The sequence below is a fragment of the Taeniopygia guttata genome, chromosome 10 (genome assembly GCF_048771995.1).
Source record: "Taeniopygia guttata chromosome 10, bTaeGut7.mat, whole genome shotgun sequence".
NCBI classification, from domain to species: domain Eukaryota; kingdom Metazoa; phylum Chordata; class Aves; order Passeriformes; family Estrildidae; genus Taeniopygia; species Taeniopygia guttata.
In genome coordinates this window covers 14291326-14314386 of record NC_133035.1, presented here as the reverse complement: position 1 = coordinate 14314386, position 23061 = coordinate 14291326, and the positions used below count along the sequence as shown (strand labels likewise).

The window sequence follows — 23061 nt, the reverse complement described above, 5'->3', positions numbered from 1 at the left end:
AAAGCCTTCCCAAAAAGCTGCTTTCTTTTTAAGAAAAGAGCAATTGAAATTGTAATTCTTCTCTCTTACTGTCGGATGAATTTATTATCACCTCATTTTAGTGCCCAAAAGTGGGTTTTGCCTTGCTTAAAACAGGGAGAATTTTTTTCCTTTCATCTGCTGCTCCATTAGTTCCTATCAGAGTCGTGGTTAAAAAGTTAATACGCCTGAGTATTTCTGCAGATTGCATCATTGCAGTGTTTCATAACTATATGGCAAAAGTAATTTGAAACAGATAACAATAGTTCAGTCTGTTTCAGGATAACCATGATTTCCTTGTCATTAAGAGGTCTGTTAGCGGGTGGAGGAGGAGGAGGAGTTTTATCTGGATGAGTTACAGATCATATGGCATGATCAAGTGCGGTTGTTCTTTTTTTTTTCTTCCTGCTCTTTTCCTTCCCTTGAAATCCGCAGCGCTGGACTTGGGTTTGGATATGAAATGATTGGATAGTTTCAAACTCCTGGCTGCACGAAGTGGCTCAGAGCTTCCAGATGTTTTCAATAAGGAGCCCAGAACTGTCGCATCAGCAGCCGGTGGCCGGGGCTGCTGCTCACGTCTCCTCTCCATTTTGAGCAACTCGCCAAAAAAAGAGAGAATTATTTACTTGTTAGAGGAGGTTTTTTAAAATTTAATCTTTATTTTCTGATCTTCTGTTTCATTGTGTTTCGGAGCATAAATGCTATATACTGTCTAAACACTTGTATGGTATTTAAGGACTGCCTAAATAGCTGGACAAAAGAGACTGGAAGTCTTTGTTCTGCTCCATCAGGGCTGAGTTGTGTTCTGTGTCTGCCTGACAGTGCCTGTGTGGATGGCAGGCTGTGTGCAAGGCAAGATTTCTAGCCTGAAACAATGCAGCAAAAGCCCCACCTAATGTGGGAAGAGGGTGATGGTCTCCCAAGGGAGAGTGTGTCTGGCACATTATCTTCTACTTGTTTATATTATATTCCTCTCCTCCTCTCCCTTCAACAGTAAAGTCTGGAAATGAAGATGAGATGCACTTTGGGTGTCTGTAGTCGTCACTGGCCCCCTGATCTTTGCTGTGAGTCAGGAACAGAACAACAGAAAAAACTTTTGGAACAAATTAGAGATTTGGAAGCTTAAATTAAAAAAGAAGAGAAGGGCTTTTCTCTTTTTTTTTTTTCTTTTTTTTTTTTTTTGGTGTGTGTTGATTCTTTCCCTCTGTGGCTAAAGGTGTAGGGGAATCAAGGAGATCAACTGACAATCTTTACTAGATCTAGACACATAATTAAGGAGTAAGGCAGGTCATCAACCTGATTCACAGAACGTGCACCAAGTCCTGGGACACATCCAATGTCTGGAGTCACCCAACCTGGGTCTGGTAGCTTCCCTGGCTGGTTCTCTCCACTTTTCTGCACCTTCCACATGAGCTTCTGTTCCTTGCTGCCCCATGAAAGCCCACACTGGGTTACTTGTGGCTTTTGGCCATCCCAAAATGCTTGTGCATAGCTTAGGAAAATTGGCCTCCTGCTGTGAAAGCTGCACATTTCCCAGCATGTCTCCCATCTGCTCTGACTAGAGATGTTTCTTATTTCCCCTTACCTGCAAGAAGGGTGAGGTAATGTGAGCCATGAAAGACTGGGTGTTGTTGCAGCTGCAAGTTGGACCCATCTCAGTGGAAGATGCACTGTCACAGTTAGTGATGCTCACCTCCTCTGCATGGTGGGCATTCCTTGAGCCCTGCAGCTGGACATCTCTTTCTGGTTGCCAAAGGAACTCTGTGGATCAAAGTGCTTTAAATTGAGAGTCTGAGCAGAGCTGTGCAGTTGTTGTAAGGATAAATCTTGGCTGGGTATACCAGCAGCTGTAATAAAATTGATTTGAAAACAAATCTATCTGCTATATTGGCCAAAAAAAAAAAAAAAAGTGCTTCATAATGAAACATTAGAACATCATTAAGACGCTGTGACTGTTGCAAATTCCTGCACCTGAACTAAATTCACATACTTTATTATGGGTTCCTGTCTTATAAATTTAGATTTGAGGAAATCCCTGCCTTTTATGGTAGCGTTTGAAGGGCTGGAATGCTGTCACAGCCATTTCTGATTCCTTGTCTCGATGGGCACATGACTGCTGGGACTCATTACTTGTGGAGAAAACTGGTGGCTCCAGAAAGTCCCCAAAGTACAACCACATTGTGTGTGTCCTAATACTGAAAGCAGAAGCTCTGCTCATTGTTGGAGAGAGCAGAGTCATTGGCGGAGATCTTGAGCCAGGGATTGTGGCTGTAAGACAGCCTTGCAGAGGAATACTGCTCAGTTCAGCTGGTGCTGTGGTGGAGATGAAGCTTTGGGATGTGAGGGAGAGACTGGAGCATAAGGGAAATGTGGGGAGACCCTGGCACTGACTAGGTAAGAGCGTACCTGTGTCCCTCACCAGGAGAGCTCATCTGCTGCTCCCAGCCTGCTCCAACGCCTGAGGATACGCTCAGGAGCAGGGCCCAAGGCCAGCTTTTGTGTCAGGGCTGGCCACTGTGCCATCCATCTCAGGAGACGCAGCCCTTTGCTTGGTCACTCAGTCTGCTAAATCTGTAAAGTAGCTGTGCTTCTGTGCAGTCTGACTGTACAGATTGGGGTGTGACACCTCGGAGCTCTCAGCAGTATGTGCTGGTTCTGTAAACTCCTGGGTTTTGGTGTTTTACCAAACAGTCACGGAGGGGAGTCAGTTCCTGTGTTACTCACAGGCAGGCTGTGGTGCAGTGTGTTCGGGCAGTCAGAAGACTGGGTAGCACTGGGAAGAGAGAAGCTGGAGGGCTTGCTTGCAGCAGATGGGTTTAGATCTCCTTTGGAACACTCATCTTGCATTCAGATGCCGAGAACTTTTGTTTTATCCGTTCCAGTAGGCTGCAGCGTTTCAGTCACCTTTGCCAGAGTTTGAGCTGGTGGCCACAGATCTCTTTATACAACCAGGGAGCCGGGACCACCCTACAGGACTGGATGAAAAGACCTACAACCCCCTAACTAAGCTCCAGGAGTGCAGCAAATCCCAGCAGCAGGAGGTGGGCCAGTTCTCCCGGCACTGCCCAGTCAAACCTCGGGTTGATAAGTGCTGTTTCCAATTCTGTGTTCTGCCTTGCAGCTTGGGATTAAAAATTGCTGTATTTTCAGCTTTTTCATCTAGCAAAGCAGTAAGTTCTGATTGCTGCAAACTCCCAGTCTCTGAAAACTCCGCTTCCCCTTCTCTTCTCTCTTTTTTTCCTTTGCGTTTTGAACCGCCCCCATTCCCTTTTGAATCGGTGAATGAGGGAATGTCTAAAGCCAGGGAAGTATGGAAAGATTTCATCCCTGGAGAGGTCAGGGTGGGGTGGAAAGCGGAGGGGGCTGCAAGGGGGCAGTTTGAAAACAGGAAACCATGTGGCAGTGAGCATGCAGGGCCCAGCTGATGTGAATGAGCTATTGAGAGCAGAGAGACTCGAGCTGGCCCCGGCATTAGAAAGACAAAAAACTTTAGGATTTTTTTTTTCTTCCCCCAAGAAAAAAGCTCTTCCTTTCAGGCTAGAATAGATGAGGGAAGATTGTATCTTCTGGACAACTGGTTGCTGAGATCTTTGCTCTGTGTTGCAAACAAACCAAGAAGAAAGTAAATGGCCGATTTCTTTTTTTTTTTTTTTTTCCCCATGTGCTCTGATTAAATCATAAGTTTTCATTCCTGGTTTAGGAAAGCAGTAACCTTGAAACTGTCTTTCATTCACCTGGCCTGAGGGAGTGGGAAGAGTCTTTTTACCTCTTGAAAAACATGTCCCTTTGCTCTCAGACTCGTTTTGGACCCAGCAAACACACCAAGTGCCTGCAGCCAGAGGTGGAAGAGGCTGGCAAAGAAAAGCTGCTGCTTTTTCTTTTTCTTCCCCTGCTCCCTCCTCTTTTTTTTTTTTTCCTCTCTGTGAATCATGCTCCCACAACTGCAAAGTAAATTTGAAAGCCGGGAGAACACTGGTGCAGGACTAAAAAGGCAAGCAGTGACGTCCCAGCCCAGATCAGGAGGGAGTGGCTTTATTTCATTATTTTCTTTGCTTTTGCCCAGTGCTGTCATTAGAAATTTAAACTTAACGCAAACCCAAGCCGTCTTGCCCGGTGAACAGTGAACTGACTCGGAAGGACGAAAGTACTTTTTTGTTGTTTCTTTCAGTGCATGAGGGCGTGAAAAACAAAACACTTTGGTGACAGTATTTGCGTTGGATACGGCAGTTGGGTTTTTTGGTTTGTTTTTGGTTTTTTTTCCTGAATTAGACCCATCGTGGCTGAGCCTACCTTCTGCATTTCCACTTGGAGTGTCAGTATTCCTGCTGCACACATCTGGCTTTTGTTCTCTTTTCAGGCAGGATTTTCATTCTGGTGCTTTTTGGATATCAAAGTTGTCTGGAAAACATTTTTTTTGTTATTATTACTGTAACAGGAAGGCTGATACCATTCTTAGCAGTCGCAAAAAAAATTAATCCTATATGTATAAAGCTGTCTTCAAATATCTTTTGTTTGCTATAAGTTCCTGCATTGCCTGTAAAAGCAAATCTGTTCCGAGAAGACTTTATCAGCTGGGCGCAGTGCTGGGATTTTCGTTTTCCTGTTAAGAAGCTCGGGCAGGCTGGTGTGCGGAGCCACGGGGACTCCTCTGAGCACGGATGTGAGAGGTCTGGGGCTGTGGTAAGCCCAGGGTTCATGGTGGGCTCTGCTCCCCTGCTCCCAGCTCTTTGGACAAAATGTACGAACGCCACAAGAGGCGATACAGCCTGTGCGACATTTCCAAGGTGGACAGGACTGTAGATGTTGTGTTGTTAAAGGTATGATGTTTGTATATATTTATTTATGGGTTCCCTTTCCTATCTCCCAGGGATCATTTGATTCCTTGCTGTACTTGTGTCCCTCAGGATGATGCAGAGGGGAGGGACAGATGGAAGAGTTCTTGCCCTTCAGCGTGGAGATGGTTTTGAGTGTTATCAAACCATATCATGTCAAATATTATTATCTCTGTGACTGGATAATCTCTTGTGGCATGCACTCTTCGGGAGAGCTCCCTGGCCATCTTCCCCGCCCTCTGCCCTTCAACAGTCCCTGGTTTGAAATCCCAGGTGGGTTTTTTGTGTGATGGGAAAAGGGTTTCCATTTCCAGTGCTTGCTTTTGATATTGAAAGGCACATGTTACCCAAAAATATGCATTCTGTCAAAAAAAGGCATGGTGGATCCTCCTTTGCCTCTGTTTTTTGTTTGTGTTAGAAGGGTTGCTGTCAGTCTTGTTGTTTGGGTGTGATTTTTTCTGAGGATGGGTTGGAGCAAGAATCAGGAGTGTCTCTTTGCCAATTGTCCCAGTGTGTTCCTCCTCTAATCTAAAATTAGCAAGTGCTCCACCAAATGGCACAATGGCAGTCTGGGAATGTCCTGTCTCTGTAACAGCTTTGTGGAGCTTCAGCAGTTTCCTGGCAGAGTGGATGGAAATCGGAGAGAAGCCAGAGGGACTGCAAAACACAGCCCAATTCAGAGATCTTAACTGCTGGAAGAGCATTTTCTTTCCCTCTCCCTTTTTCTCTTTTCTCTTTTTAGCAGAAGCAGTGGGATTCTACATGATCATATGGCTGCCTTTTTTATGATTTTTGGTTCATGCTCTCATTTCCAAGTGAAGACAAGAATATATAACAAATTTATTTTCAATTAATTCTTGTTCTACTTTATCTGCACTAAAATAAACCTAGCTCTTGTTACCTTGCTTTGTTAGGAGCAAAAGTGTTTTCATTTAATCCAATGTACCCAGTGGTTTTGGTGGCTCAGATAGCTGTAAGTTGTTTTCTCTACCAGCTCAATTTTTTTGATTCTTTTAGAACTCTGATGTTATTAATGCTGGTTGAGGATTGAATCCCATGATATTCAGTCTATAGACACAGTATGAGTCATTAAAAATGTTGTATTGTGTACACACTATTTCTGTGGAAGAAATAGTGTATGCACAATTCTTAATAATTCTTGGGAGGAGACCTGGTACCTCTGATAATCTTGGTTGCCAATAAAAAGCACAATCTTTTTCTTTATGAAGAGTATCTGAATGTCTGGGTTGAAATACAATTCACTAGAATTATCCAGCTTCAGTGTTTCTGATGTCATCAGTTCCTTAAATTAGGTTTTGTTCAGCAAAGCTTAGTTTTTATAACAAAATGTGGCTCTAGTTAGTTCCAACTAGTACTTTCCTAATTGAGTTTCAGAACTGTGGGTTATAATGTCTGTTCCTGCAAGTGACTCAGTGTCCATATATGTGTGCGTGTGTGCACGCATTGCTGCTCCCAACATGGGCTGTACAGCCTGCAGATGTTTAAAATAGGAGGGTGCTGGTGACAGCTACAGCTACGATCAACTCTAGCTCGATTTTCAGTCATCCTTCATGATTTCTCTGGTTGCTGTAACATAACTGGTAGATGAAATTGAATGTTGATGATCTAGGGATCCAAGCCAGCGCTTGAGTGCGTCAGTGGCAGATCATCTCTTGACGTTAATGGGAGTTGGATCGGGCCCTTAATGAGGGAGCTGGGGGTGGGGTTTCTGTTGGGTTTGGTTTTCATTAAAATACTGAAGTAAAATTGTGCCTTATCTCAGCCATTGTATGTTGGGGAGTTCAGAGGACAGGGTTACTTAAATATTGAAAAGCAAGAACATGTCCTTAGAAAAAAGCAAACCCAAATGAGATCCATCAAGAGTGTTTGAGCTGATGAAATTTTAACAGGATACCTGCAAAGCACCAAACAGCTTTCAGTTTGGCTGCAGGTTGACTCAGACAAGCTGTCATTTCTTGAGGAATAGATGAATATGTTCTTTTCTTCATTTTAAGGTAGGGAACTCAGTAATCATAGAAGTGTTTAGGTTTAAAGGACCCTTAAGATCATCAAGGCCAGCCATTAACCCAGAACTGTCAAGTCCACCATTAAACCACGCCCTTAGTGCCATGTCTAGGCATCTTTTAAATACCTCCAGGGATGGTGACTCAGTCATGACATAGGAAAGAAAATCAGCTGCTGAAAAAGGACAATGGGAACAAGTGGTGAAGAAAGAAGATCTTATGCCATTTTGGGTACTAAATGTTTATAGATGAGATTATTTGCATTGATTGCATCCATTCTTGCATACAATCACAAAAGAACTTTTGGTTCCTACCCATAATTTTGTTGTCTGAAAGGCCACTGTCTTGAGACTCAAGTTTTCCATGTTTAGATTGAGCCTGAAACAGTGGCTTGTGAAGTTATGAAAAAAATGAACCTCAGCAATTTTGAGGGTTGATGCACACAATTATTTTTGGCTTTAGCATAATTTCTTCCTCCTCTCCACATATGAAAAAGCAAAAGGCAGCAGGTTACCAGCAGTGTCCCAGTCCCTGCTGGAGACAGGACTTCATCCTAGGAAGAAATTCCTTAATGTGAGAGGCGTGAGACCCTGGCAGAGCTTGTCCAGGGAAGCTGTGGGATGCCCCATCCCTGGAGAGGTTCAAGATCAGGTTGGATGGTGATTATTGAGCAACAGGGAAGGTATCCCTGTCTATGGGAAAGGTGTTGGATTTGCATCATCTTCAAGTGCTTTCCAACATAAACCATTCTATGATTCCATGATTCTGTGTCCTGGCTGCTGCAGCAATGCAAATTCGATGAACTTGGATCCTGCACTTAGTGAATGCAGGGAAGCCTGGATGATGCAGAAACGACATAAAAATTTGCTGTCATTGTTCCTGCTGGGTTTGCATTGTAGCAGATGAGGGAGAAGTTGTGGGGTGTGTGAGACATCTGCATGTCTGAACATTTTGCTGAGCTCTGAGCAGCTACGTGCAGGGTAAAGCAGTCTGTGCTGTGTTACTGCAAGCCCAAAATGGGAAGTCTCAGTGTGCCCATGTGTGCCTTGGCAGCCCTGTCTCATTTTTATGTTGTGCCTGCTACCACAAATAAAACTACACGGACAGGATACAAAAACCACACTGGCTGGTACCTGGCACATCCATGTGAAGTCAGACAGGCGTTCAGTGGGGATGAACAGGCATTGCTTTGCAGAGTTACAAAGAACTGGGCTTGCTTTGGGAATGGGAGACTGAGTAATCACAGCTGGGAATGCTTTTTAACAGCTTTTGCCTGTGTCTGCGTTTCACTTCTGTATGTGAATGCTGAAGCTGTTAAGGGTAGGCATCAGGAGTAAATGGGGCAATGAGGTTTGATTTTTTTTTGCTTTTCAGATGAGCCGATCCTATTCAGCTTCTAGCTGAAGATCAGAACATTGTTCATGGAATTAAAAACAGCATTAATAATTAATCAAGGTATTTTGAAATTAAAAAGACAGCACTAATTATTAGTGTTCTGCTTCCTGGCTGCTCTGGTAGCTTTACTCCAGCACCAGAGAAGAGCCTCAGATTGATCCCTGCCTACCTAGGGCAAAGTACCATTTACAGCATCCTATGCTAAAAGTGGTCCATGGAGAAGTCCCTGAATTAACTGGAAATCGGCTTCCTTACATTTTATGTTCAAGTTTTTTTTTTTTCTTTCCTTCTTTGGAGTTGTTCTAGTAGAAGGATATGCCCAACTGATGTGATGTTCATCAAACTTTATGGGCCTAAAATTAACTAATATTTAATCCAACATCTGTCCATGCTGTTCTGGTCACTGAGGGACAGAAGGAGAGAAGTGTCTTTGGAATGATGTAGAGAATTTTTGAGTTTTTCTGTTTGTGTCTCATATAGAACTACAACTGGGAGGGCAGCTGAAATGCAATGATTGTGTTTTCACATTAGACACACACATGTTTGTGGGAATTTTACTCCCATATTAGCTAAGAGATGGGGTTTTTTTTGGGAAAGAAAATGCTGTTATTTTTGAACCTTAACTAAAGTCTGTTGACTTTTAGTTGATGGTGGAGGACATTGCAGTGCCAAGGGCTGGAAAACTTACTTGGGGCACACATTCCTTTTCCCTGCTGGGACATTGCCGGGGGATAAATGCACTCTAGGAATTTAGTGTTGCTTTTGTACCATAAAGAGCTAATTTATTCAGTCATGTAACGTGTCCTGTGCTTGTAGAAGCCTTTTTTGGTGAAATCCTTTAATGTAGCTTTCTATAGCACTGCTGGTTTGTTACGATGAGAAAGATCAGTTTAGATCTCCTTGAGGAAATGTCCTGATACAGTGTCACCAGCTCTGTAAAGATAAAAGACTCAGTGTAGCATATTCACAGTGCTAGAAGAAAAAAAATCTTCATAGAAATAATTGCAGAGATGCAAGTGTTGTCCCTTTTGGCATACATTTGGGAATGTCTTTGTGTTCTGTATCCACCTGTTAATATCATCCCCCAAAGTTAAGAGAATACACAGGGAGATTGCCAAAATAATTTAAAATAAAAATAAATGTGGAACTTGCCAGCAAATTGATATGTCTGCTCTTAATATTGCCTGGCAAGATGATTGCCAAAGCAGTGATTGTTGCTCTTGATGTGATTTTTGTGTGTATGGAGTCTTTCTGCAGCAGCAGATGTTGAAGGAAAACAGTGGAAATTGCTTCCCCAGATGCCCCATCCTTCATGCTCCTTTCCAAACTGTTTTGGAGGATCTTGAAAGGTAGTTTTTGTGAAGGGGGTAAATCAACTGTTGCTTTAGTTTCTAGTGCAGGAATTGCAAGTAACTGGATAATTTAATTGTAAATGGAATTGTAAAGTTAAAAGTTCATCAGCATGAACATTGAATTCCAGTTATGTGTACAAATTTCTTTATCCTGTAGGAAATTTTCAGGAACAGGAAATTCCTAGAAAATAATTACAATGTGCATAGAACTTTAAAAAAAAAATCACTGTATCATTTCTGCTTATGAAAGAAATTAATTATAATTTAATTTAGAGTATTGCTTTTTTCTATTACTTTTTGTATTCTATAATAGATATTTTAAATGGATATTACTCAGTGTGGTGCACAAGTACTTAATGATACGCTAAGCAAGCTACAATTACTCTCCTAAATATTTTCCTATGTGCAGTCGTATCTGGTTTTAGCTGCAAGGTAGATCATAGTCTGGAAGCTGGGGAAAATAAAAGGAGAAAAATGGAAACTTGCACATTCAGGACAAAGTTAAAATAATATGGAGAGAAGATGAATGTCCAGGGATCTACTAGGAAATGAAAGTTAAAGTCATCTGGTTCTTTGTGCTCTGGAGATGTTGATTTATATCATGACCAGTGAGGTTGACAAGTGCAAACTTTTGCAATAGCAAAAGATTTCCTGAAAGGTCAGTGTGTTCTCTTTATTGTGAAATGGAAGGCAAGAAGAGTTAAAATAAAACCAGAGGGAGAGAAAAAGGACTTTTCCATGCCGGAGATGTAGGAGAGGTACATAGGAGCCAGGTAGTCCCTGCCCCCAAGGTGCCTATACCTGGTGAGCCTGCACCACAAGGCTCTGCCCTAGATATTTTTTGGAGTGTCTTTGGGAAGGAGGTCCTGAGCCTGGCTTTATGGGCAGGCACCACACCAGAGTGGATTAGATAATTCCTTGTCCAAGACCAAGGGGAGAGGAAGGAAGAGCCTGGGAGTGGAGTCTGGGGTCACTCACAGTTCCTGTGGGACAGAGGACACCTCAGCCCAGGTGAGGTGTCACCTTGTCCAGCACTGTCCTTTTCTTATGCATTAAGTCCCATCAGGTTTCAAGTTCAGAGTCTGCAGGAAGATGTCCCCACGAGTCAGGAAATACCTGTCTGTGCCCAGAAGAGCACTGGAACCATCTGCTGCTCGCAGCTCCAGCTGATGTCCTAAAGGCCTCTGAACATTTTGCCTGCTGGTGTTTCACAGGCAGACAGAAAATCCTGCAGCATTCAGTCTTTGGTGCCTGGGGATGTGCTTCCATGATTCATTCTGTGTCTGAGCTGCAGATAAACACATTCAGGCTTCTGTATGGAAAAATAGCTGGTTCTCTCCTGGCATTTCTTCAAAAGCTGTGTATTGAAACTCTGTTCCCAGAGGCTGTTTCATATTCACTCTGCCACTGGAACAGCACTGCACCCTCTGCTCCTGCTGCAAAGATTTGGGATGCCTGGAATCAATGAGCTATAATCAGTGTGGGCAAGCAAGAAAGTGTGGGGCTTTTATCATCTTCTGTGGCCACCAGCCTGTGGTCCTGTCATTGGGCTTCTCTCAGCAAAACCAGAAACTGAGGGGGAAAAGGGAGGAATTTTCTCACATGCAATGCAGACGTGTCTGCAAAATCCCAACACAACTTCATTTCAAATTTCTCCATACTGGTACATTCTCCAGCTCCTGATGTTCAGGTGCTTTTATGAAGACAATTTCCTCTCCAGCTCTTACTGTGTGTACTTGTAGTCACTAGTCCTGAGTAAATACAAGCAGAATTGAGGTGCTGAGGAGATATCCTGGTACTCAGTGTTGGGCTGTGGGTAGTGGGGTTTGTGTTCTGAGTATCTATGGACCACCCAGTTCCCTGAGAGCACACAGTAAACCTCCCTCAAAGCCTGTCTGGGCTCGTTTTGGCCTAGGGAATACTTGTATATAGTAGTGGTTTCCTTTGTTTTTGTTTTGATGGTGATTATTATTTTTCCTGAATTAGGGCTATTGAGATAAATATTTAATTTCTAATGTTGTATTTAATTTCTAATGATATTTTGTACATATCTGAGGCAGCACCTTAAACCTCAGTGTTACTCTCTCATTAACTTTTTTTTTTTTAAAGAGAAAAGCAGACGTTTTCAATACTTGGCAAAGCCACAGGGCTGAGGAGAGAACTGGCTGGGAAATTGGAAAAATGCTCAAATCTTTTTTGAAAAAATGCCAATGTCTATAATGCATTTTCAGTGAATGACTCAATTGGTTCTATTAAAGGAAAATATATAATGTTAATTCAGCCTAATATGGCTTATTCAACAGACAGCTTGAACCTCTTCCTATTTTGCTTTCTTACTGCTAATTATTGAATGGGATGTTTATTTATTGATTTCCAGTAGTGGATAACAGTATAAAGCAGGAGCAGTTCCTTTGAATTTGATGGTGATTTGTTTAAAATTAAGAAGGGTCAGACTCTTCTTAAGGAGGAAGAAGGGAGGTACAAGTCAGTCAGAAAGAGACAGAATTTGATTGTGTATCTGAAATGGGTCATTGTTTAATTTGTGTGCATTTGAGCACATTTGCATTTGTCCTTCTATGCATATTCAGCCTCAACCTCTAGATTTGCCTTTAATAAAATATAGGAAAGTGTGGTGCAAATTTATTCTGCTTTGTCTGGAGAGAAAAGAATAATATCATGATATTTATTGACTTTACAGTCATAAAGTGGTATTTATTGATTTTGCAGCTCTTTTAAGGCAAAAAAAAAAAATTCTGCAGTTAAGTTTAGATGCTAAGGTTAGATACCACACAGCCTGGCTGAGAACAGGGAGTGTTAGAATGCAACATCCTTGTGTTACTTTGGAAAGCAAAATGGACATTGTTTTGAAGTTTTGTTTACAAATCCTTTTTCAGATTGAAGATTGCTTCTCTTTTACTTGCTGTCTCTCATTTAATATAGATGTATCATATGTAAAAGGAAGAAAATGGATACACAGGTGCAGGGAACACTGGGATCTTAGATGTGTGTACATAAAGGGGTGTGATGGGGTCTTGGGTGAATATCTGTATAATGCAGTCAGAGAGTAAGAGCTACAAAGTGTGCATCATCCCTAAGGAAAATAGCCTGCAAAATTCCTTGGAGGTGGGAGGACATCCAGGTGGGACATGCCCTGAGGTCACCCCGAGACCCGACTCCAGTAGAGATCAGCATCTCCTTCACCTCTCCTGGAGACTCCTGCTCGTTTTTACCCTCTCAGAACTCTGCTGCCTCCCTGTCTCTGTCAGCAAGAGCTGCTGGCTGGGGAAGGTCATGGCATCCTCTCCACTGGAGGATTTTAAGGGCACATTGGATTAGGACCTCTCAGATGATAACTGAGCCTAACTTGGCGCAGCAGGCAGGGACTAGCTGACCTGTCAAAGGCCCTCCCAAGCCCATTTTGTCATCACACAAGTATGGAGGAGGACAAAACCTGAGGAAGAAAAATGTGCTGCAGCAAGTAGCACCTGGGGGAGTGCAGGGTTGCCTGTGTGGTGGGGAGAGCAGGAGGTGCTGGCAGGAGCCCCTCGGGTGACGGGCAGGGGACACAGCCAGAGCAGGGAGGAGCCAGCCAAGGACTGCAGTAACACATTCCATGATCTCAGAGAGAGAGGAAACAAGGACGTGGGTCATTAGTCAAAGCAGAACGTCAGGTCAAGGGTAGGAGAGGCTTGGTTTTAATTTATTTCAAAAAATAAATAACAAGAAGGCAAACCCAGTGCATTTCATAACCTAGGAGAAAGGAGAACATTGAGGGGAAGGGAATACAGCAAGGGGCTGCAGAACTAGAGCAGGATCGTGGAGGAGATTTGGACATTGGTCAGAGGCTAAAAGTAAATAGTAAAAATTTGCTGTTTGAAAGGGAGGAAAGGAAATTATTTCAGGAGATAAAAGGAAAGCCAGAGAGAGGGTAGGAGAAATGCATGACATAAAAAATCCGGCTAAGTCATCCACTTCAGTAGCTTTCTTTTAGCTACAACTTAACATGTAAGATTCTGTGTGTTGAGATAGGTCAGGAGGGGAAGCAGCTTCTGGGTTTTGTGGTGTGGGACAGGTGAGATTTGCATGCATTTGACAGTAAGTCAAGGCATTTGGCTCAAAGAAATGGCAGAGAGACTAAAGGGACTTCAGAGTCTGCCAGCTGCAGACAAAAGTGATGGGAAGTGAATGTTGGATGAGCCAAGGATTGTGGATAGTCCAGCAGACTTCTGAGTCAAAATGCTGGACAGCACAACCCGAGTGAGGAAGATGAAAGCACAGCAGAGGGAGGAGGAGGCTGAGAACAGATCAGTCATCCTTGCTGAAAGACTGGGAGTCATGGAGAGGGTGAAGGACGGGGTGAGTGATAAGGGCTGATGTTGAAATAAACCATGTGATGTGTCTTAGTGTTAAAATGGGCGTTTCTATCATCGTCATTTCAGTTAATGCAAGCCCAAAGTGCTTCTGGTTCTCACCATGACCTGGGCACTTCCCAAGCCCCCAATTCCACATCACCAGAGCCCTTTGCTATCTCTGAGCTAATTATCTGTACAGCAGTATGGGTGGTAAGGAATTTCTATTCTGTAGGTAGTGAACTGAGGCATAAAGCAGAAGAGTATTTTCTTGCCATCCTGCTACAAGTGGAGGTGGGACTTGAAGCCAAGGTTATCCAGTCCTCTGCTAGTAGCTTAAACACTGACTCATCCTTCCTCTGATCTCCTTCCTTGAGCAGGAGCCACCTTCAAATCAAACTTTCCATGGAGAAATAAAGGGTTTTGGCATATTCTAATGGTTTGTTTAGTGATGCAGAAAATAATAAAATCGTATGTTACTTTTGACATTTTTATTATTGGGAAAAAATTAAGCCATAACTCTGTATCTGCTGGTTGATGCAGAGGGTTATTGGAGAAGAGACTAACAGGGATGCTGGTGGGAGTGTGGCCTTTCTCTGATGTGCTGTGATGTGTTTTCCAGATAAACCGTGGGAGCTGGTGTCCGCTGGAGCCATGTCCGGACCCCTCCGGGCTGGAGCGCAAGCGCACGCGGGACTCTGCAGGTGAGCCCTGTGCTGAGGGCAGCTCCACACCAGCACCCTCCTCCTCACCTTTGCTATCCCTCCTTCCCTCCCTGCTGTTGACATCCTGGCCTGGATGGGGAAAACACATAAATTAAAGAAACTGTGCAATGACTGTGCTGTGAGTCATTGTTAGCACATGGCTGCAGCACTTGACTAGCAGGGAGCTGTGTAGTGTGTCACCATCTCAAATAACTCTGCATTTCAAGTGCTTCAGTATCTTGATTTCCCCTCCACTTTTTTTTTTCTAAATAAACTTGAAAGATACTGAGAGGAGCACCCAGACATGGTTTCTAGCTAAAGGGATAATACCATAAAAGAAAAAAAGCCAGAAATTTGAACTCCTAAATCCAGATTTAAACCCAAATGAGTGGCTTGAGATTTTTTTTTTTTCTCCCCCTCTGAAAGTTGCTATGATTCCAGGCTGGGGAAGCAGGAAGGCTGTTCAGAGCCATGGTTCCCATACCCTGCCCACCCCCTGTGCCAAGCTCCCATCCCAGCCCTGCATGCTGGCTGGTGCTTTCTGGCTCTTCCACTGGGACAGAAAATATAGTCTGGGCAAGCTTCAAAGAAGGGTTGGTGTCCAAGATTAAAAAAAAAGGCATTTCCTTTCACTGGATTATGCATGTTTGAAACAAATAGAGTAATTTATCAGGCCCCTGAACAGGGACTTTGCTTAGGCTGCTCATGGAGAGGAGGCTTCTTGCCCTGCTGTCCTTACGAGCAGTGGTCTCACCCAGGTCTCCTTCAATTTATCTGAGACTTGAAAGAAAATGACCGAGTGTCAGTGTGAAATTTAAACTCAAGTCTGTCAGACTGTAGGCTAAGAAGGGATAGTGTGGGTTAGTGACCTGAGGGATTTATCCTAAACAGAAGTTCTAGCTCACTCAAAGTTCAGTAAGTGCTTTTTTATTACAAACAGACAAACAAACAAAAATACTGCCCTTTTTAGAAAAGTCTTCAACAGCAGTTGCTGTTTCAAGAGTATTTATACAAGAGAACCTGTGATAATGCTGTGTCTCTTCTTTACCAATTGTATCTGTGAATCCTTTGCCTCTTGGTAGAGTATTTTTATGCTTCAGGCAATAGTTACTGCAAACCATTTGTCTGCTAAACTACACGGGCTCATTTGACTTGCCAAATATATTATCACATATTCCTATGGGACACTATCAGCTGCACACCTATTAATTATCTAATGCAATATTACACTATAGAAACACAATATTAACTATGTAATTAGATAGCTGTATATACACATTTATATTAATAATTATAGTAATACATGTCTGTAACACATGCATAAAGAGATAGTTTTTTAAGTAAATGTGCTCTCAGGATGGACTGAAGCAGCAGAAGGATCTCAGGTTATGCAAGTTCTGGCCTTCCTAGAAATAATATTGTTACTGCACAGGCATCTTCCTGCTGCAATAAAACCACAAGGTGTCTATATAGCTAACTTAAAAATACAGTACTTGATAAGGAATTAGGCCTTTTTCATCTGCTGAAATGACCTGCAAGGACAGAGACCTCAGATCTTAGAAGGTAACTCCAGAAACTGGAGCTTCTCATTTTCTGCCAATGCTTTTGAAATTAGATGTGCAGAGAAGTAGCAGATACATAGTTATCAGCATGGAATTGAAGGGCTCAGCCCTGGTTTGGAGGACACAGAAGTTTGGAAAATGCACAGAAGATATTGCTTGGAAATGTTCTTCCTCGAGCTTTTTTCTCTGTTTTTTTATTTTTTGCCTTTGTATTTTGCACAGAAGTGTTGCCAGGGGTGTGAGACACAGAGCCTGGCTTTGTGCAGCGTCTGTGCAATTCAAAACAAACCCAGCGAAATGAGAAAAGGGGAGGGAGAAAATGGAGAAAATATGCACACCTCTGACCAAAAGTGAAGGAGAGTGTAGGGAAGAGAGGGAAGAAATGAGCTGAGGTGTGTGGAGGGGTCCCCATCACGCTGCTCCTCATCCTTTTTCCTCTCTGCTGCATCTCCTCTGCCCCTGGCAGGCTCCTCCCGAGGAGGCTGTGCTGCCTCTTGCTTTATCCTCAGGGTATCCATCCACATCTGAGCTGTCCCCACTGATTTTCCAGTGGAACGTGGCTGGAGCCCCTTTGCTTTTCAGTCTGGGCTGTGGACATGCTGTGCTGGCTGCCAGCTGGATGAACAGCACCTGGCCCACGTCCCCACAGCCGCTCCGTCTCTTCTTTCCCTTCATTCCCCCCCTTCTTCTCTCCCCCTCGGTGATGGAAAAGCAGTTCAGATTTTCCAGGTTTACTGAAAGGGGAACAGGAGCAGCTGCAGCATCCAATAAGTGCTTTTCCAATTCTCCACAGCGTGGAAATTCCTCTATGGGGTAATGGGGTTTCCAACTGGCTTCATCTCCCCCTGCCCTAAATGGGGTCAGCCCCACCACTATCAATTAATGCTCTTTTCTCCACAAGTGGAATCACTGCCATCAGTTGGGATGTGGCCAAGGTGTTCCATAGCTGCTGTCAGGCACAGATTAAGGATGGGGAAGGCAAAGAGGTGACCTTAAGCTACCAAACTACCAAACCTGTCATTCTTTCAGTGATGTTTAAGCTTGATATCACCAAGGATGCAGATAGTTATAATTTAAGAGTGAACTACTATTTTATTGCCCTGACTCTTCTCCAGACAGCTGAGCACATTTTGGATGTGTTTAGTTAGAGGTGCAAAATAGCACTTTTCTTAAAAAAAAACAAAACAAAACAAAAAAAAAAACCAAAAAAAAAACAACCAACCAACCAAACAAAACAACAACAACAACACAAACCCCCCCCAAAAAAAAACCACAAAAAACAAAACAAAACAAAACACTCCAAAAAAACTAAACCAACAACCTAACTAATAATTAGAAAATATTTTTAACCGGGAAATTTGAATGTTCAGTTTTTGCCAAAATTATTATTTATACTTTTGCCTGAAGGGTGAACAAATAAAATACGTACAGACATTTCTTAGGCAAATACTTGTTGGTCAAAGGTTTTGGAAAGAGGGCTTTTGAAGGGGCTGCAGTTCTCTACTCCTGATCAACCCAGTGGAAACAGCTGGAAGCATTTGAGAAAAAAAAGAGATGCAACATGCTTGCTTATATTTCAATGTCAGGAGTTCCAAAAGCTGAGACTTTAAAAAAAAAATCACTTAAATTTTGAATCTTGAAAAAGTAAAGGTTGTAATGGAATTTACACTAGTGCTTTTTCAGTTAGTAGTGTAGAAGAGATTAAATAATGGTCCAAATACACACTAAAAGCACCTTGGCATTTAGAGGGAATTGATTATTTGAGAAAGAAAGCAAATATTGGCAAGTTATATTTTTATATTTATTGGATATTCGGCTAATTTTGCATTTGTTGCAATAGATAGGAAACATCCCACGTGCACTGTATGGGATACCTCATATGTAGTATATTTATCAGCACCTCAAGCTACAAGTGTTTACAGCTGTTTCATGCAGAATTTCAGTTTGCACCATGTACTTCAATGCTGCACTTAAAAATGAGCTTTAAACTGGAATAATTCACAGGCAGTTTTGAGAGGTGAACAAAAGTATAAAGCTTTATTTGTAAAGCTGTGTGTTTTAAATGCTGGAATTCACTGAGAGGATGCGAGTGTGATGTGTGGATGCTGCAGAAAGCCTCAGGTTGTGACTCTTTGTGCTTCACTCCTGCAGAATGTGAGAACTTCTTGGAGGATGGGCTGAGCAGCGTCTGTGCCTCGTCACAGGGTGGTCTTAAAAGAGAGTCTGGGAGTGAGTCTGACCTCTTCCCCTTGCCTGGTGATGGGATGGAAGACCTTGTCTTTGGGAAGGTAAGAAAGCCTGGTTGGGATATGGTTAAAAAAGCCCCTGATAAACCCTCAAAGCACACACAGATCATCTTGGTTTCACTGGTGAGTTGGAAACCTGGAAGTGATTATCCTGGAACGGAATAGATGGGAAGGATCTGGTCTCCTCCTCGGATGCAGCAACATGAGGGATGTATTTACTTGCAGCAGAATTCCAAAAGCTCTGCAGCCCCCAATGATTAAAAAAAAAAAAATAAAAAAGAAAGTAATTTTGTCTGTCCAAAAGTAAATCAGGCACCAGAGGAAGAGTTGAAAAGGTGGATTTTCTTGCAAGGTCATTAGGGATTGCACAGACGATATGAAATTCATCTTTAACTCATGTAACAAAGAGCTTTTCTCCAGTAAACTGTGACCTCTGTGCTGATACCTTCAGATTTATATGCTGTAATTCTCAGAGGAACCGGTGTTTTTCTGTAAATTCAGTGTCATAGGAAGGAAACACTCATTCTAAATACTTCAGGCCAATTCCAGGGAATAGTTTTGTTGCCTAGGCGACATACCTCTAATGCCTGTTTGCGTGCAAGCAGAATGAAAGTGTTTTCAAGTTTGCTTAAAATCAACAACAGAAGTCATTGCTAACCTTAGTCATCCCTGTACCCTTTGTGTTGCTGAGGAGGAGTGGGAGAGACCTGAGAGACTGAGCTGGCCTCCTGAGCAGAGGATGTGCCTCCCTTTTGGCATCAGTCTTTTGCATCTACGTCAGGGCAGCCTGAATTTGTTCAGGGGGTCATTAGGATTTTTGTCTTGAAGAATTGTCTTGCTGTAATTTGTACTCTTCTTGGCATAAACAGATGATGAAGAATCAAAAGGGATGTGACCCTTCTTTAGAGAAGCCATCACTGTGGTCTCCATGAAATCCCACTCTTTGGTTCAGCTCACAGGTTTGAGCAGGCACAGGTCCTGCTCTGAAAAATGTAACTCTCAGAGTAGCTTTCACACTGGTTTTCTGAGAAATGTATTGATGGAAACAGAATTGTGTTTGCTGAAATCAAATCGGATGGTGGTGACTATTTTCCAGCAGGATGGGAAACACCACAGCCCAGGCTACGTGATCTCATGTGCTATAAATGAACAGCAAAGTCATCCTTAATGCACGTGGCAGGGCACGGAGCTCACCAGCCTCGCCCTTTCCCATCCTGCTGTCAGAAGGATCTGGGGCCCTGGACTGTACAGTACAAGGCTGTTTGGCAGAGCAGGCTGTCTTCAGTTCCCTTGTGTGGAGTGACACGGACTGTGACAGGCAGCTGCCATTTGAGCCTGATTTAATGCTTGTATGGGGAAGCGTGGGAGAAAGTGCACTGGGAACACAGCAGATTTTGTATTATAGAGAATTTTAGCTTTTCCCCTTTCTTATGTGGAAAGTTTCCTTCTTCAAATAGGAGAAAGAAAGATTAAAATGTAAGCAGAGTAGGTAGAGCAGTGCAGCAGGGATGCCATAGGGAAGGGAGGAGGTGGTGGGGAAGGCAGGTCTTCAATTTCCAGGGGAGAGAGGGCAGAGGCAGGAATGCTTTTCTTTGTAGAAAGGTAATTCCTTAATTTAGTAGCCTTTGCATTGTTCTCATTATGCAGTGGATTGGAGACTTTGTCTTCAAATGGCTTCAAAAGGTTCCTGAGTTGAGTTTAGGAAGTTATTCAAAACTAATCTCAACCTTAGTTGCTTTGACTTTGTTTTCCTGACCAATTTGATTCCTTGTCTCCTTTCTCGGGATTTATCTGAGTATTTTTTCTACAGTTGGAGTTATTGCTAAAGGACCAGAAAAACTAATTTAGAATTGTGAGCTTGTTCCTTAATTAAATCTTTTTTGGTTTTACAGTACTGAATCCAGGTGGTAGAAATGCGAATTATAGATATTTTTAATAGGCACCAAAACAAATGGTGGCTATAGTCTTTTGTCCAAAAAATAGCATAAGGTGCTTGTCTTGGCTGTAGTTGATTATTTATAAACCTATGAAATAGTTTCTGTATCAAATTGGGAAGAGACAGAATATGTTTATGAACAAAAAGAGGATCTCAAACGTTTCTGTGTCATGGTAATTATTGTTATTACTACTTCTGTTCTTGTTTCCCCTTTCTGTGGAGCAAGAGTTGAACTTTAGTCTTCTAGAATTGTTTGCTTTTTTTGTTTATTTATTGATTTATTTATTGTAGAAATAACTCCTTGTTTGTTAACTGTTTAATGCATTATAATAAATGTAGGGAGAACAAGTTGCTGTCTGTGCAAGGTCTTTGGGCTGCTTCCACTTGAAATGCATTGACTGAAGGCTCTGGTTCTGTCCCAGGACCACGAAGAATTGGGATCTGTCTCCTGTGCTTGTTTCATTTCTTTCTCTCTCTGAAAGACGTGTGCTGAGCTGTGGAACATGAGCTGTTGGATTGAGAGAGCTTTAGCACTAAAACCTACCCCTTTTTTCAGACTATACAGGCCATCACTGAGATTCAGAAGTTGCTTCCAAGTCTATGGCTTCAGCAAAATGTTTGTTTATTTATTTATTTTCACGTCAGCACTTCCATTCCCATGTCCTCATCGTTTCTGTCCCAGACAGCCATCTGGGCAGGCTTTGCAGCATCCTCCTTCTGGGATGATTAATGCTGCATAAGGTCATTTCTCACAATCATCTGGCAGCATCCTGAGGTGGAGCCCATACGCTTTGCTCATCTTAACTTTCAACCAGCCACCAAAGTCCAGCATTGCTGGGAAGCTTTTTAATGTGCCTCTTGGGAAATGATTCAGATGAAGGGAGTCAGGAACGCACAGATCGTTGTCAAAGGAAGGGGTTGCATCTCAGAGTCTTGAATATTGTTTATTTTCTGCCTTTGTTTTGGTTTGCTCAAAGAAAATACACAAATGCATAAATGTTTTGCATTTATTTTTTCGGAGTTGTTGTAGCTCTTAAAAAAAAGCAAACAAAAAAAAAAAAAAACCCAACAGCTGTGCAAAAAAACAAAAACAAAAACATCCAAAAAAAACCCAAAAGGAATAAAAATTTTCAGGGAAAAGCTTTCACCTCCACTCCAAATCATAGAAGTTACGATAAATAATTAATAGAAGGCCACTTCTATTGAGGTTCATTTTAGGGAACCTGGAACCATAGGCAAACCCAAATTAAAAAAATACTCTGCTGGATTATATATCAAGCCAACTAAAGGTGTTGACTCCTTTAGTGGAATGGTATTCCAAATAAACTTCAGGATTCCAAGGTTTAATTTTTTTCATCTTCTTTTTTAAAATACTCTAACACCTTTAATGTCTTTGAAGGTCAGGGGACAGAGAAAGTTTGTGTCTCAGCACTTTGCATGCTGTCCTCATGGAACTGATTGAAAGAACTTTTGAATTCCCCTTATCAAGACCACCTACAGTGGAGGGATTTAGTTGAAGAAGTTATCTTATACCCCCACCATCCCAGTGATTTCTGTTATTCATGGAGAAGTACATGTGTCCTTTCTCAGAATACTCACTTTTAAACCTTTTCTTATTTTTTCTTAGAAGCTTCTCAGCAAATACTGAGGGCAAAGAAAATGCCTATTAGCAAATGTCTGTCAAGGCTCTTTTTGGCCACAGTTTATGGTCACAGTTAAGTCCTGAATTCATTGAAGTGCAATCCAGCACGCCTAACTTGAAGAAAATTAGTATTTCTGTAATGTTTCCTTTTTTCTGTAAGATTAGAACACATTCTGTTCTGCAAACATTGTATTTTCTTACTCAAATAGGATTAAAGAGCAATGCATATTTACTGGCCAGACAGCTAATTTTTTGCAGTGGTGACAACAATATAGATGTTTCAGATGTGTCAGCTGCACTTGGCATTTTTCAGACAGTGTAGTCTTTCATATTAACTGTTTTCCTTTGTTTAAAAAAAAATCATGGAAATGACGACAGAATATTTTTAGAAGAATAAGCATGGGCCACAAGTTCAAGGGAATTGTTCATTGTGTTCTGTTGTCAGTCGAATGCTCAAGGTAAAAGTTAAAATGGATCAAATGTATTTCCCTTTTTTCAAACATCTCCTTGAACGGTATTTTGTGATAAAAGCCCTAAATCTTCCTTGTTAGGGAAGTGGGTTTTGTTGTGTATTTCAAACTGCAGCAGTATTCTTGTCTGGGAAATAAAAACTCCTTTTTACTCTAATTCCTCTCTATTTAATATGGTGTTCTGCACTATTGTTTCTAGATTTGCATCCAGATTGAAAGTTTCTGACCTGTCCCATACTTTACACAGCTGATGGGGTGAAGTCAGTCCTCTCCTCTCCTGCTCTGCTGCCCCAATCCCAGAATCACAGAATGGTTTGGGTTGGAAGGGACCTTAAAGCTCATCTTGTTCCAGCCCCCTTCCACTGTACCAGGTTGCTCCAGAGCCCCATCCAGTCTGATCTAATGCCTGACAGTATTTTTCTGTCTTAGAAAAGTGGCAGACTGTTTCCTCCACTGTAGGAGGGTTACCCACGTAATGACTACTTGATTTGTCTGTATTTAAGCAATCCAGCAAGCTCTCATCATGACTCA

General features: G+C 42.2%; 1 protein-coding gene across 17 annotated transcripts in view; it reads left to right on the top strand.

The window, feature by feature from the left end:
- The window catches only part of AKAP13 (A-kinase anchoring protein 13), a 202630-nt gene that overhangs the window by 131737 nt on the left and 47832 nt on the right, over positions 1–23061 (top strand). For 12 of the 17 annotated variants that reach the window (XM_072934105.1, XM_072934101.1, XM_072934108.1 and 9 more), the window contains 2 exons: positions 14593–14674; positions 18388–18524. In XM_072934105.1, the coding sequence (XP_072790206.1) occupies positions 14593–14674; positions 18388–18524 (219 nt within the window). Of the gene's footprint in view, positions 1–2326; positions 2413–4079; positions 4836–14592; positions 14675–18387; positions 18525–23061 lie in introns of those variants that run through there. The other 5 variants (XM_072934114.1, XM_072934112.1, XM_072934109.1 and 2 more) reach the window with 3 other exon arrangements.